General features: G+C 37.7%; 1 protein-coding gene across 1 annotated transcript in view; it reads left to right on the forward strand.

The window, feature by feature from the left end:
• The first annotated feature begins 1205 nt into the window (after nt 1-1205).
• LOC130647687 (uncharacterized) overlaps nt 1206-16637 on the forward strand; it is a 79550-nt gene continuing 64118 nt past the window's right edge. The window contains exon 1 of the mRNA XM_057453628.1: nt 1206-4371. Within this exon, the coding sequence (XP_057309611.1) occupies nt 2599-3273 (675 nt within the window). The 5' untranslated portion in view covers nt 1206-2598 and the 3' untranslated portion in view covers nt 3274-4371. The remainder of the gene's footprint in view (nt 4372-16637) is intronic.

Here is a 16637-nt window from a genome sequence, read left to right on the forward strand (position 1 = left end):
ACTTGGGTGGTGCTTTTCATACTTTTTTTGATAAATTCAGTGGTACACTTTTTGGGATATTAAATGTCGGATTTATAATCTGATAATTGGGAAAATACTTTTTGTTGACGAGATTGTTTTGCTTTGTTGACTTGTGTTATTTAAAAATTATGAGATAACAAAACAGCAAGCTGTAGTGATTTGACTAGTCTAATGACTCTTATTTTAAGTGGTAGAGCTTAAGCCCTCCAAAGATCTCTATGCAAAGTAAGATCTCCCTTTTACAAAGATGGTCTGTAAAACCAAGCTAATTGAAAAAGCAACCCTCTGGACAATACAAATAATGTGCATACAACAAAAAAAACTGTAAAAGGAATGACATCGCAACAACAAAAAACATATATTGACATAAAACGTATATATATATACAAATAAACAAAAACTATAAAAAGGAGGCAAACAACTACCTATGCGCCAGGACTTGTAAACCTGGCTGTAGCTTTACACGTCTTACGGGATCCCAACACTCAGCCTTACACAGGTGATTGATGAACTAAAACTATTTTCCTTGATAAATCGATGTGAACTACTTTCAGGTTCGGAAGTTGAGAGAGCTTTGTGCATGATGGTCCCCTATCAGATGCAAGGATGTCACAAGTCATTTCAGGTGGCACCTTGTCTTTAAAAGGCTCATTACAGGCATTTTCAATTGAACATATTGTCACTTCTTCCTCAAAAAATTCGACAAATTCCTGAGGCCCAGTTCGTTCATACTTCTTAGCTTTTCCTGTAGCCTCAGATTCCAGTGGCTGAACAATAATTTCTTTACAGTTCAAAATAGTTGCCCTTTTGGTCTGGCTTGTTCCTCCTCTTTTTCTTCATATCACTTTAAACCTTTTCCACTTTTCTACTTGTCCCTTACCCGCCATGTTTGTTTTAAATGCTCATAGCTATGTCATACTCCTTAATACCGCAATAAAGGTTATCATTCAAAAGAACATTTTTGGCAGCAATGGGCCTCGTGTAAATTTTTTATTTTAAATTTAATTTCATAAAAAAATTGAATTAGTTTGGATTGAAATGAAAAAAGGTAAATCGAATTCATTTTTATAAAAAAACAAATTAAAATTAAATTGACTTTGATTTTTTTTTCTTATTTAATTAGAATGAGTGTCACAGTTACGACGGCAGAAGTAAAAGTGAGGGCCATGATGGGCTCGCACCAACACGGTAAAGGTGGGTTAGGTCTGTGTCCGAGAGCTAAAATGCCTGCTTCCTGACATTGTTACTCTTACAGGAAGCTAATAACAAACACTGCAAAGGAAATAAAAGAAGAAGAACAAGTAGGTAGAGTTACGCAACTTCAGGTGCAAGGGCACTGGAGTAAATGGAATAACTACATCAAGCACGATCTCTCCTGGAAATCCTTGTTGGCAATGCAACCAAACTTAGTGTCATTCTGCTTAAGTTCGACCTACGACATTCTTCCTTCCCCGGGTAATTTAAAGCTTTGGCGGATATCCACTGAATCCTCTTGTTTTTTTATGTGAAAAAAAATTGTGCACCACAGCTCACATCCTAGGTGCCTGCAAAACTGCTCTTGCACAGGGTAGACTTACATTCCGCCACGATTCTGTTTTAAAACAACCTGTGGAGTTGCTCACTACTTTTTGTAAGTCCATTACGTCACCTGTAAAACAGCTAAATAGCATTAAGTTTATTAAGGCTGGTGCCCACACTCCTGGTAAAAAGTCTACATCTTGCCTGCGACTGGATGATTTTGTCTAACTTAACCCTATTAGGTCTGGGTTTTTTTTAACATACTATGACCGGGGGAGCGGAATCGCTCCCCTCAATAACTTTTCATAGGGTTGTTTAAATTGAATCAAACTTGGCACACTTATAGTACGTCATAAAAAGAACAAAATGGCAGCAATAAATTTTTGCGTCAGCACATTTTCTGTGACGTCATCAGAAGCTTGAAATTATCTATCTGCTTAAAATTTAATTACTTTTGTTCCAGATCGAATTTTTGTATTCTGTTTGAAGTTTCTGAAAGCTAAATAAAAGTTATTTAACATATTTTCCGGTTTTTACGTGTATCGAATAAAAAATTGCAAAAAATTACCCGAATATCCGGTTTTTTCCGACTTTCGGGTAAAATCCGACAAAATCGGGAAATCGGATTAATCACGTGTCCAAATTATGCAAAATGATTCTTCTTAATAAAATAAAGTTGTGTTGCAAGTTTCAAACTCTAAAGATAATCCTAACAGGAGTTATTAAATTTTAGCCATCATAAGGATTTCATAGAGATTTTTAGGGGTAGCTTCGAGTAATGGGCAATGTCCAACTCTCTGAAAGGTATGGGACGTAAAAATTTGGCATGCAGGTGCCTAATAGATAAATATTGAAACTCAATAAATTTCATAGCCAAATAACCTAGCAATAAGGTGTTTTTTAAAAAAAACCGTCAGGGAGAAGGGGGGGTGGGGGGCAGAAAACGCCCCGGACTGAATAGGGTTAAAGGACGGATTTGCTTTCCCTGGGCATATTGCTTTAACATCACTCAGGCCAGATGTCGTTATCTATTCCAACAACAAGAAGCATGTGATTGTGATGGAGCTTACCTGTCCATGCGAGGAAAATATGGAAACTTGGCATTCAACTAAGATGTCCAAATGCAATCCTCTGGTGAACATCATCAAACAAAACGGTTGGCATACAGATCTTTTTGCCAACGAAGTAGGTGCCAGCGGCTACTGCTCTCGATCTGTTTCTTCGTGTTTAAAAAGACTGGGATTGGATCGCAGAAAAACTTTTCAAGCTGCTCGTCAACTTGGTGAAATGTGCATGAAAGCTTCTTTCTGTATTTGGGTCGCTAGAAATACAAAGGTATGGAATGAACACAGCCACATCCCTATTTCAACCAACTATTCCATACCCACTCCTCTAATGCCAAAGGCCAAACAACCAACAGTCACCAAGCCCAGTACACCTGTTAAAGCAGGCCTAGACCAACCTACCCAAAGCAAAGTAATTTACGCAGGATTAATGAATAAAAGAAACACCTGTTACGCCAATTCCATCCTGCAAGCATTAACTGCAATCCCATCATTTTGGTCACATTTTGCTTCGGAATCTTCTCCTGTTTCTCCTCTATTGAAGTCTTTTATGCTGAGTATGTCCATGCCGTCCCAGTCTTCCACAGCTGTTGACCCTTCCCCCTTCTTAAGAGCCTTGCAGCGTGAGATGTCCAGCATTAGGAAGACCCCATTCAACATTAATACCTAGCAGGACGTGCCAGAAATACTGCTTCATGTCTTGGGTGAATTACCAGGCCCTTCGGTTATCGCAAATAATATCATCATTAACATAACCACTACGACGTCTTGCAATGCATGCTTCTTATCAACTAGCAGGGAGGAAAGTATGCCTATTGTGCCACTCCCTATCTCAAACAGCGTTACAGGTTCAATTAATTGTTTTTTGCAGCCCGAAAATTTGTCTGGAAATGACAGGTGGCTTTGCCTGCAGTGCTCTTCTTATCAAGAAAGTACAAGCGAAACGGTTTTCACCCAGTGTGGAGACATTCTAATTATCCAACTGAAGAGGTTTACGTTTCTTGATGGAAGAACCCTAAAAAATAACAAATTTGTTACCTGCCTTGCTTCAAATGATGACATTTTTAGAGTTCTCTCTCTGCCAACGGATGACATATCATTTAACAACAAATATTCGTTAGCTGCCACTATTAATCATTCGGACACCCTAGAAGCAGGTCACTATTGGGCATTCATTAAAGATCGCAGATGTGGCTCATGGTTAAGATGTGACGATAAAGCAGTTGTTAGAGTTGCACCATCCGATTTAAATAACTCTTCTGTGTATGTGTTGTTTTTTGTGAAAATGTAAAAATTGTCTGATTAACATTCACATAAAGGGGGAGGGTTATCTTTCCCTAGCGGTTTTGTATTACCCGGCTGTTTCTGTCACAAGCAGTCTACCGTGAACCTAGAGTTTGCTCACTCTTCACTCTCTTATAGAGTAATCATAAGAACCATAGCAAGGGGGTTTGACTATATCTTGTCTTTGGGTGCGACGAACCCACTTTTTACCCCAGTCCAGTAGGGAGGCCAAGTTTGCTCACTTGGTCTACAGGGTTAACGATCCTGCTGTACCCATAGTTATTCTTGTAAGAAGCTCTGCAAGGGTTTGTGAAATTTCTCTTTCATGTCTTCGTAGTTTTACGCCCACGCATATCACCCCAGTAACTTCAGGCTGGTCCTGACCAAGGCTGGTCCTTAGCATCAATCACCTGTGTAAGGCTGAGTGTTGGGATCCCGTAACACGTGTAAAGCTACAGCCAGGTTCACAAGTCCTGGCGCATAGGTAGTTGTTTGCCCCCTTTTTATAGTTTTTGTTTATTTGTATATATATACGTTTTATGTCAATGTGAAGAGAACACGGAATATTGGCACAAACGAAAGCTTAACAAATATTCTTCACTTTGCTATGCTATGAAAAACAATGGATGGATCGTGCATTTCTTTGCCATTGAGGTGGGTGCAAGGGGTTTCTGTTCAGAATCAGTAAGGACCTGTTTTCGTCGCCTTGGTTCCCCTAACAAGCCTTTACGTTCCCTATTAAAATCCCTAACTTTTACCTCCATGAGTGCTTCTTTTTACATCTGGATGTCTCGAAATTCTACCACTTGGGTTGAGCCTGAAAAGGCCCCAATCATTCTTGAAGTTTCTTCTGTTACAAATATGGAATGTAAGAAATCAAACACCCCTGAGAAATCTTCCGCAAATCACACAAAATCTTGTAAAATCAAAAAAACCGAAAAACTTGCTACAAGGTCTTCTAAAACAACAGTCGCATTGCCATCTAACCCTGATTTTAGGAATAGCGGTCTAAAAATCTTGGGAAACACATGTTATGCAAACTCCATCTTACAATGTTTTTATAACCTTCCAAAAGTTAAAGAAGCCATTTCTGTCAGCAAAACAACCTCAAAGTTTGGCTGTTTCTAGAAGTCCAGTTGCTCCCTCCCATTTTTTGCGTGCTATGAAACATCATATCTCAGCTGCGAAGGGAAGTGCATTTAATATCTTTGCTCAGCACGACGTCCCCGAGGTTCTTGAATATCTCCTACCTGGTCTGTCATTAGACTTTCCATTTCTTGGAAGTCTTTTTAGTATTGGCATCAAGACATCAACCACTTGCAATTCATGTCATATTACCAGCTCCTCAGAAGTTATAGCACCATGCATCCAACTTTCTCTGCACCCTACGTTACAATCTTCCTTAGATAATTTCTTCGAAAGCGAGGAGTTGTCAGACGCCAATGCCTACTTCTGCCATGTTTGCAACGCTCATCAAACTGCTCTAGTTGAAAAAGAGGTAGTGTCGTGCGGTTCCCATCTCATTTTACAGCTAAAACGTTTTGCCAGTGCCAACGGCCTTGTGTCAAAAATTGCCTCTCGTATTACTGCTTACCCTGGTACCCTTTCCATACCTTTAACCGTAGATGGAGAAGTGAAATTTCGTAAAAATTTTCAATTAACCAGTCTTATCAACCATTGCGGCAACTTAAATAATGGTCACTACACAACCATAGCCTTCGACCAAATTGTACACAGGTGGATACATTGCAACGATAGAGCAGTAATTTGCTGTGATGACCGCCTTATTAACAGTCACAAGTCATATGTTATCGTATCATCAATGAAATTGAGCCAGCAACATATGTCAACATCAAATTCTGAGTCGTATCACGAGGGGAGATAAACAACAAGGTCACCTCTAAGTTACGAGAACATGTCATCACAGATGATGGTGTCAATACAATTATCTTGACAATGTTTGGTGACCTAGTCGATAAACTTGAAGAAAAACACGTTTATTCGCTGGTTAACTGCCAAGTCAAGACTTTCATGAATAAAAAAAGGCTAAAAAGTTCATACCTTTCTGTTGCGGAGGAAGTAGAAGGATCAATTCCTGATTTAAGCTCTACCGAGGTGGAAGAAGAATTAGCTTCAACATTGGATTCCACGACAGGGAGTGCAGAAGTCAAGATACGTTCAATTGATAATGGAAGTTTGTGTTCAGTGTTTTCGTGCAATGAATGTGCTGAACAACTGATGAAAGTGGGAACAAAAAGTTGCACAAATGTGAATCTTGTGGTGCTGTGCAGTTGGTAAGCATGTGCAAATCAAAGATAATGGTGTCATTCACTTCATCAACAAACGAGAAGTTCCAGTGAGATGGTCCCTTAATTCGAGTTGTCTTACCGAATGACATTGAAATTGGTGACAAAGAGGACTTTTTAATTTTCATGCTTTCGAAAACTTTCGCAATTGAACATGTGAATGGAAAAATTACCAACATAAGTGTGAAGTAGTGCAGTTTGAGATTTTATTGTTTTTTTTGTATATATGTTGTGCCCACTTTGCTTTTATGAAGTCTTCTGTTTAGAAACGTTTTTGGCTGTAAATATGTTTATATATGGAAAAAGTTATGTTTGTTTGCAGTATGCAAAAAATCTTTTGTACAAGCCTCTTGGTGTGGTTGAAGGACTTTGATTGTGAAGTAAGCAGGTTGACACTGAGATAGAAACTGCTCTTTTAAAAGGGCAGTTATCAAGTAATTATACCTAAGAAGAAAGGCAGAAAAGTACTTTGTAAACGTTTTGGAGTTTCTTGCATATGTGAAAACATTATAACATTTGTTCGTTTTGAGAACGCACTGCTGTTAAGGTTGCCCTTTAAGCCGGGTTTCCACTAGGCGACGTTTTTCACGCGAAGCAAAAAATAATTTTTTCCCTCCATATTTTTCTCTTCAATTTATTGCGCAATATACACAACATTTTTCAGACACAATGGAATAGAACAATAGAGACTGAAATTTTTCGCTTCGCGCGAAAAAAGTAGTCTAGTGAAAATCCGTTTTTCAGCTATATCTCCATTGAGCGCTTTTATCGCTGAAGCGCAAAAAGCGCTGAATGAAGCGCCGGTAGGTGGCTGCGATTTTGTCGCGCGCTCACCATTAAATTTAATTTCCATTATGCGCTCCAAACTTTCAAAACTTCGAACATGAACGAAATGCGAAAAGATATGCAATGGCTGCTTTGATGCGTGGGGGTAAAAATAGCCTGGGTCATGGTAAAAATTATGCTGCTTACGAAACAAAAGTCAATATCTGCTGTTGTTTAAGTGCTTGGTGTTGTTACAGTTCTGTTCATCTTTTCAAATGTGTTGTGTTTTTTTTATTTTATTTTTTTTATATTTTTTTTAATTCCTTGTAAAAAGGGAGAATTGTGCTTTTAGAGGCATATTCTCTAGAGGAGTACAACCTCTAGCTTGTTTCCAAAGACCTAACAGGCTCAAAATTGCGGTGCCTTGCCACCTCTTTGCAAATTATTTTCTTATTGATTCCAAGTAACGATAACCTTCTTCGCAAGTTGATTGCCTTCTCAAATTTATTATCAACGAAACCTTGACTCACATCCTCATTTTGAACTTCTGGTTCTACTTGCTGGTTTATTTGGTTTATTTGCTCTTGGCGGTTTTAAAAGCTAAAAAATGAGGTCGGATGGTTTTGCCTATTATTATTCTAAAAATGGAATAAACATAAACATCAAGAAAAATGAAAATGGAGAATATATATTTGAAAGTGGGGACATTTCTATACAGGACAACAAGTGCTGTATTATTATCATTCAATGGACAATTTTTGCATGTTGTTCAGTAAACTGTAAAAAAGTTTGTTTATGTGCGAATACCATCCACGAAGAAGTGCTCTGTTCAGCGGTACCGTGAGGGAGTTTCATTTTTAATTGATTCTGATTGGTTGAGAAAAGTAGAGTGCGAAGATCTTGGCGATAAAGTAGGATGAATTCAACTTTTTCTCTTCAGCGCTTTTGTCGCTCTTTCGCATGACACGTCGGTGCCGCAGCGGTAATTCGTCATCATTGCGCATGCTCGGATCAGAAGTCACGGCGCTTTTTGCGAAATAGCGACAAAATCGCTGAATGGACATATAGCTTTACGGCCGTAGTTGAGCGGGCGCTGGTTCAACTACCAAGTGAAAAGTTTTGTTCATCGGACGGACGATCATATATATTGTGCAATATCCTCAGCTTGTTCAGAGCGCGCGTTTAACTGGAAACGGGTCTTAAAATACCCATGAATCGGCTTCGCAGCTGTGCGGTTCGTTAAGCACGGCCTCACCTCCGTAACACGTGACTATCCATACATAACTGTCTCACACTACGTTTCCCCGAGGCGACTATCCATACATCACCACTGTCTTCGCGCTACACTTTCCTAAGGCTGAGAACGTTTCAATGCGTTGTTTGTACGACATATCGTGATCGAGATTTTCGAAAGAAAAATGATTTGAGAAATTTCAAAACAAAATGCGCATGCCCGAAATTTTTTCACACCAATTTGTCATGGATTAGGCAATAGAAATAATTAAGCGAGTAACTTATTGCATCAACCAATCACAAGACTTGAAAACTTATCCGCGTAGAGAGATTTACCCATGGTTTCACAAATCGATTATAAATTTCATGATTAGTACGCAAATAATTTTGAGTCATAAATATTGTTTCGATTAATGCATTAATACATAAAAAATTAATACAAACATTACCATGACATTTAGAACATCAGATGAAAAGGACGGTTTGCGAAGTGAAACAGAACTGACCCCAGGATTATCATGAATATTATGAACCAATATATGCTTTCGAAAACTCAATGAAATACTTTGAAATTTGTCTGGGTTGCAGTTATGGTGAACATTGAAAGAGGACAAAGTGTTTTCAATACTTTGAGTATCTTGATTAGGATATAATTGTGTTTCAGTTAAACATAAAACATCAGAGTTCATCAGTGCAACATCAGAATCAATATCAGTAGCATGCTAAGGCAATGACCTTGTATTTAATAGTGTGAGAGATAATGTGTTGTCAATTAGTGGACAAATATCTTCAAGAGGTTGCAGAACACTTTCTTGTCTAAGGCGTTCATACTCAACAGATGCACGCATATCAGATTTTATTGCTGAAGTATTGAAATGACCAGACAAAAACATGCCATCTATGGGATGTCACTCTACTCAGCGCCACATACATTTGCCCATTATTGAATGATCGCTGCCTTAATAAGTCGAAATTGATCACAGCTTTGTCTAATGTTAAACCTTGAACTTTGTGAAGAGCACAAGCCCAAGATAACATCAACGGAAATTGAGTGCGACGAATTATAGGAGATGTTGCTTTTGTGACTCTGAGTCTAATGTCTGCAGAAGAACGTAAAATTGAAACCCATGCATTAGCTCGACCAAAATTATCCTTTAACATGGCAGTGAAACCAGCATTAGAGTCATCAAGGTGTAGGTATATTTTTAATACATTTTTGTTTGAGTCTGTGGTCACATGTTTCACAGTTCCAATCTGACCATTGATTAGTCTATCTGCAATGTCTATATTCACAGTAAGCATCACCCTTGCATTAATCTTGATTTTCAGTTCCTTTGTAAGACCCCCTGTTTTCGATTACGGTTGAGTGTTTTATCAATGCTAGATTTCGGGATATTTTTTGGTAACTGATCAATTTATTGAAGAGTAAAACAGTTCTCACTAACTGAATCTAACATGAGTTCATTGTGAGCCCTAGCTGGCGCGTTTTCAGCAAATATGTGCAGAGCATCATAAGGATATTCCGAATCGGCTGATGAAATAACTCTGGATTGTAACAACTTTATATCACATGCATCTAAATTCGCCAATCTTAATTTATTAAGTCAATTAGCTGGATATCGCCTCTCTGCTTTATTACCTCAGTGAGTTCTGCCAATTTGAAATACTTCCACAGATGTGCAAAATTAAGCCAATCATTTTTGAAATCTGCAAACACAGAACGTTGTTGCACTAGAGGTAATTGATACAAATCACCACATGCTATAACGGTAACACCTGCAAATGGAAGTTCTTCACTGCAACTAAATATCTCGACTAAACGCATGTGAATATATAATAACTGTAGATTAGATACCATGGAAATTTCATCAATGATAAGCACTTTGATGTCAGCCAACTTATTACGTAAGGTAGATCTTATTTTGTCATTCAAACGAGGTAGATTTGCTCCAAAATAGCCCACAGGTATTCCCAAAGCTGTGTGAATAGTAGTGACGTTGATATTAATCGCAGCAACACTAGTAGGTGCGTCAAGCAATACTTTTGGTCTATTTAATTCTCTTGATCTGTATAAAAGCACTTTTGACAATGCATGGCACATAGTTTTAATCAGATGTGATTTTCCCCAGCCACCTGCACCAGTCAAGAATACATACAATGGTTCGATTTTGACTTTTTTTAATGCTGATTAGTTTTTTATATGTCTACGGGCCCAATCATAAAGCACATCAAAAATCTACTTCTGTTTAAAATTTAGTGACAATATCATGGTATTCAATTCTTGGTCATTTATGAAAACAGGGGCAGAGCTTGGGACAGGAACCTCAGAGTTAAAATCTACAGCACCATCAGCTATATCCTCATTTTCTGATAGACTGTCAGTCTGTTCTGTTATTTGGTCCAAGACTTCATCGTTTTCCTGGGCAGCAAAGGAATCTTGGTTTGAAACAACATTGGTGTGTAGGTTCATTAACGCAGCATCAACTAAATCACTGAATGGCTAAAAGACATGTTTGTTTTTATTAACTAAAGTTAAAACACCGGGTTCATTAAGTTTTTCCACATAGCTCCCATTCATAGACATCAGATGACCTTCTTTTCGGAATGGATAATACAATAAAAGTAAATGGTGTGCATATTGATCAGTGCGTTTGTGCTTGTTTGGCACATGAAATCTTAATACTGACTTCACTTTACGCCATTTAAGTTTTTCATTTGTTCTCATCAAAGGTATTGGTGAGGGATAGGTACTTATGTTATGGTTATTTTCCAAATCATTTTCAAGAAGTATAGTAGGTTGGCAATCATTGTTATCATCGAATTTACCAGCTAAATAGTAATTAGCAAGAGAATTTGCATCACAAAATTGATCTAAAACAGCATATTTCCCCTTATCAAAGTTCAAATCAGGTCTATCAACATAACGATCAAGCATATTCCTTTGAAATACATCAGAGCTATCTTCAGGCAGTTCTTCAATCTTCTCTTCACTCAGGCATATTCTATATCGCTTTTCAGGTAAATTTGTATTTGCAGATACAACTTTAGGAAATGTTCGTCTGAGCCAAAGTTCAGGCATTAATTAGTAAACAGCTTCTTGAATTGAGCACTGCCTCTTTGTTGTGAAAATGCGTGCTATTGATCTCATCTGTTCAACATATGTCTATCCGAACAGAAAGCCTCTTTTGCAGCTTGTTTCATTGCTTTTGATGTCTCATCCTCACATTTGGAGAAGTAGGCACACATGTATGTGACAGCTTTATAATGATTAAACATTGGCTGAATATCAATATTAGATTCCCATGCTAGTAAGCCTTCTTCAAAATAATTGTTTACAAAACAAGAATTTGGTGGTCGTCTCAAGTGAAGCTGGAAATCATTATCACTGGAAATACCTAGTGCATGATAATATTCATTTTCAGTAATATTAAGTTCATTCAAGATGTCTGTTATAGTAGGCACCTGCTCAAAGTTCTTTTTATCTGAATATAGAATATTTCTCTGCCTTGGATTTAAATTACAATCAATATGAGCCTTGACCTTATTCAATATTGCCTCTCGTTTTTCGAAAATTATGCTACGTTCAGCAGGGTTTAAGTTCTCACAAAGTGGCAGAGAACCAATAGTCTTTTCAGAGAAAAAACGACCAAACTGGTATCGACAACTTTCATTTTTATATTTTCTGCACGATTTTGAGTGAGAATGTACCTGATAAGAGGTTACTAAATTAAATTCTAAATTCTGTTCTCGTTCTGGAACTTTTGCCTTGATAATTGCATCAACAAATCTAATATATTCATCAACGTTCTGCGTGGTCAAGGTTGGTGCATTCAGAACCCACAAAAAAGAATGGATGTGTGGACTACCACGAATCTGGAATTCAACACGAATAGCATGTTAGGTAACTTTGCCAAGAGGTCCATCTACAATGATTTCTTGAAAAAATATTCAACACGGTATTGGAAATGGCGAGCTAGTAGAACAGGGTTTAAATTTAAAAACCGGCATCGTTCAAAGTACAAAGGTCATATTGATGGTTTCCTCATCAGACAGATTTTCACAATTCAGTTTGGCAATTATTGATATTAGTTCATTCCACCTCAAATCAACACAACTTAAAGTCATAAAGAAAGTTGGGAGACCAAGCTGCTTTACCATAGATAGAACCTCTGAAAGAAATTGCTTCCAATAGGCTGGTGTTCCTTTCACAGTACTCATGAATTGAAAGCCTTTATCTTCCGCAATAAAAGACTTCACAGCCTCTGAAAAATTTCTTGTCAACATTCCTGCTGTAAGAGAATCAGTTGAAACTTTTTTCATGGCAATATTAATTTGGCTGTTCAGATTGAGTTGCTGGATGGTAGATAATGCATAAAATATATAATCAGAGTCCTCCGCAAACTTTTGTGTATAATTCAAGAGACGTTGGTTAAAATACTTTACTGGACTCAGTTTAATATCACGTTCAGCCTTGTAACCAAATTTCCCTGTTAGGAATAGATGAGGGTGTGCTAATTCTTCACAGTATAGATCCTGTAACATTAAAAGTGGTATCTCACCTTCGCCTGGTGCTATGCTAAAATTCTCTGCTTGAGGTACATTAGATAACATCATAGTTTCATTGGAGACAAGCCTATGCAAGTCTAAAGGGTTTTCAATGTCTTCAAGGTCAATGCTGGTTCTATGCGAGTCACTTGATAAATGTTCTGTTTCTTCAGGTTTATTCAGGCTTGTAAGAGATACAGGAATTTGACTTTCATCAATCACTATATCTGCATACAGGGGATTGTGCTGTTTCAAATAAAGCAGAGCTGCTTTCACACCCTGTGGATTAACAGGTTCAAAATATACATGCCCACGAAAAGATAATTTCCGTTCCAATTTTATTATTAATATGCCATTGCTATCGGCACCGTGTGCCAATGTAGTAGTAACATTTTGGCAATCAATTGGAACATTACAAGCGCTACTTTTCAGTTTAGGAGATTGACCTTTAGGCATAATTGCTATTTTTTTAAATAATATTCTTCTCGCAACAATAGTTCTTTCTAGCCTCTTTAAATTTTTTAAATCATCTGGTAAATCATATAGTTCTAATTTGTTCCAGACAGCTTGTGAAGGGGTTTGAGATTTCATTAACTTTTTATGACATGATTTACAAATATAGGACATTCCATCATTACTTAAGACAGTGTGGAGTTGCAGATCAATAGGATACTTTTCGGAAGAGAAAAAAAACAACAGATCTTCTGTAATGGCAACGATGACATACAACACAAATAAACACTGGTCCCTCTTTGACAGCACTTTTAAGCCTTTCTATTTCCTCAGCCATTGCTTCGTCCTTGTACCAGCCACATTTCTTTTTTGATTGAGGTTCATGTGAGTCTTTGACAAATAACGTTGTTTTCCTGACATATTATCGTTTTTGAGCAGTTTTACGGGATTTGGCTATACTAACATTAATTGATTGTGCTACAGTCTCACTCACTACAACTTGTACATACTGCATTTCAAACTGCGTTTCAACAGAATTTTCCATTTTATTCAGATACAAATCTTTAATGTACTTTTGTACATTTGTAAAATTCCTAAACATCAAAAGAACAGAAAAGCCATTCTGACAAATCTGACCACTTTCATCCCTGCTATGAGAGTCAAACAGATAAATGTAATTTTTATCCCATATGATAGCAACACTGTAACCACTTGTGGTAAATATTAAACCAGTACCAACTGTTTCTGAATTCATTTGTCCATGAGCTAAGAAGTAATGTTCATCACCCAAAAGAGCTGACGTACTACTCAGGAGACTTATAGCAATTTGAAAACGATCAATATTGATAGATGTTGGTAACTCATAACATGTCATGGGTCTGTTAAAATTTTGCTGCTTAAAATTGGCACCGCCATGTTCTAAGATGTTATCTAAATCAAATGATTTCCAAACAGAAATTCTTTTGAGTTGGGACCAAGATATAGCTAGAAGAGCATTGCACATACACTGAATACCAGCAGTTTCACCAAACTTTTTGTCGCCTTGATTAAATGACCCATTAACTGATTTAATATGGTAAGCCGGACATAGATTAGATTCAATATCCCCGCACAATAATACTATAAGTTTGTGCAAGAAAGAAGATGTCGTAAAAACATGGCAGAAAAACATAATTAGCTAGTTACATGAAATAAATTAATACACTAAGTCAATGGAATGATGAATAATATTCAGCACGACGTACCTTGGTACCTAAAGTAGCTTCCCCAGGTATTAAAAGTCTTCTCGATCTAGCAGTTTTAAATTTCAGTGAGTGGAGGCAGACTTTGCAGAACAACAACACACTAGGCACACTTGGTACAACAACAGTAGGTCAGTAAGTCTAGCAAGATAGCAGAATGCATGAAAGCAAGATAAATATTCCAGCGATACTTCATTTATATTCCGCTACTATTTTTTAAAAGAATTTCGTAGAAATGTGAAAACACAGCTAAGAGTGCTTCAATTCTCAGCGGGCAGTGCGCATGCTTCAACTTCAGCGGTAGCGATGCATAAACGACTGGTCTGTGGTCTGCAAAATACGGGTTAAGACACGCATAACATAATAAGAAGCGGGAAATAGGGTCGCGGAAAAAAAGAAGAATTATGGCGCGGGGAAGCGGATAAGTTACGATATTCTGTCAGATCGCATGTCACTTTTGGTCGCACAAGCCGAAACCAATACACTCCTCTCCTCCGGGATGAGTGTAAAAAATAAAATAAAAGTAAAAAAATTTAAAAAAATAAAAACAAAATTGTATATAAAAACGTCGCCTAGGGGTTTGACTTGCTTAGTTCTCTTTTTACAGGTTCCTACAAGTCTTGTCTTCGGATGTGACGACCCCACTTATTACCCCAGTCAACCCTTGCTTTAAATGTCAATAGATTGCAAGGATTAAAGAGCATTTCATGACAGAAAAGGATTTCAGGGCCTCCTGATGACCACTTAGTGGACCTCGGATTAGAGGTGCCACGCCTGGAATCCTGACACCCTTTGATTGAGGCTTTGGGGAGAAACTGTTTGGTGTCAAGGTTGGTATTATGCAATGTTTGTGTGTGTGTGTGTGTGTGTGTGTTTTTTTCACTGATATTGTGTATCCTGCAAAAAGGAAGTTTAACTGTCTTTTTGGCAGTAACTTTGGAGGAACAAAACCTCTATAATTTAACCCTGAAACTTAACAGATTGAGTTTTTTATTGTGCCTTGCTGCATTGTTCAAAATGTTCTCTTCATACTCTCGTATGCCTTTCTAACAACCGTTAAGTAATCCACTACCTCCCAACGTCTATTGTCTTTATACACGGTTCTCAGTGGACCGGCAATAATGTCCTTTGCAGGAAATATATTAATGTCCTTGTTTGGTGGTTCATATTCGTAGAAATCAAATCAGTAACGCCAAGTTTTTGCTGAAAGCAATTGATTTGGATTGCCACACAATACGAGTTGTTAGCGTCGGATTCGTCAGACATAAAACGCGTAATAGCTTTACCAACACACAGAGTTGGCTTGTTCTTTTTGGTCGAAAATAAGCAGGCAAAGTATTTGCCAACAATTGACTCCTCAGAGTTTGGCAAGTTATTAACTCCCAGCAACATTTAAGAACACTATGCGAATCTAAAGAAAAGATAAACGAACATCAGTTAGACACTTGCAACGATTAATTTTTAAAAACTTTCTAAAGCTTTCATTGGCCCTAAAACTAAAGGTGTTTACTAACGGAAGGGCAGGTGGACTTTTTTCTGTTACCATCTCTCTTCTTCTTCTTCGTCGTCACCCAACTCACTATCTCCGCTCTCACTCTCACCATCAAATCTCTCGCTACCTTCTTTACTTTCCTCCTATTCACTTTCCACTTTTTGCTTCTTTGCCAGATCTTTTTTTTTTCGTCTTTCTACTTCCTTCTTTTTCTTAGCCTTTTCATTTAGTTCCACAAGCAACTCCTCTTGAAAAACAACCTGTTTTAGCACAGTTAATAAAAAACTTACGAAACAAGGTGCTACCTTTGCTCGAAAATCTAGTTTGGATCTTGTTGTTGTACGCTTGTTCCCTCCATACGTTTTTAATTTTTCAAAGCATAACGTTTCGAAAGTTGTGTTAACAACAACAGGATCCAACTTCCAACCCATTGGGAACCCATTTATACCCTTCGGGAGCGTTGTATGGATACGGGCCCAGCAATTCAACCAACGCATTCTCTTTCTCGTTTGTAGGGGTGGCAAATAGAGTGGACGAGGAAGAAGCAGATTCCGGATTAGCCGTGTATGTTGTAGCTCCCTGATTAGTGGTTGAAGTAGTGATGACATCCAACGATTGGTTACCAATACGTGGAGAAAGGGCTACATCTGGTCCATAACTAAAGCATCTAAAATAATTTTCCCTTGGATGTCATTAAATTGTTTATGTGAAAGAA

This window comes from Hydractinia symbiolongicarpus, chromosome 6 (genome assembly GCF_029227915.1).
Source record: "Hydractinia symbiolongicarpus strain clone_291-10 chromosome 6, HSymV2.1, whole genome shotgun sequence".
In the NCBI taxonomy this organism is placed as follows: Eukaryota; Metazoa; Cnidaria; class Hydrozoa; order Anthoathecata; family Hydractiniidae; genus Hydractinia; species Hydractinia symbiolongicarpus.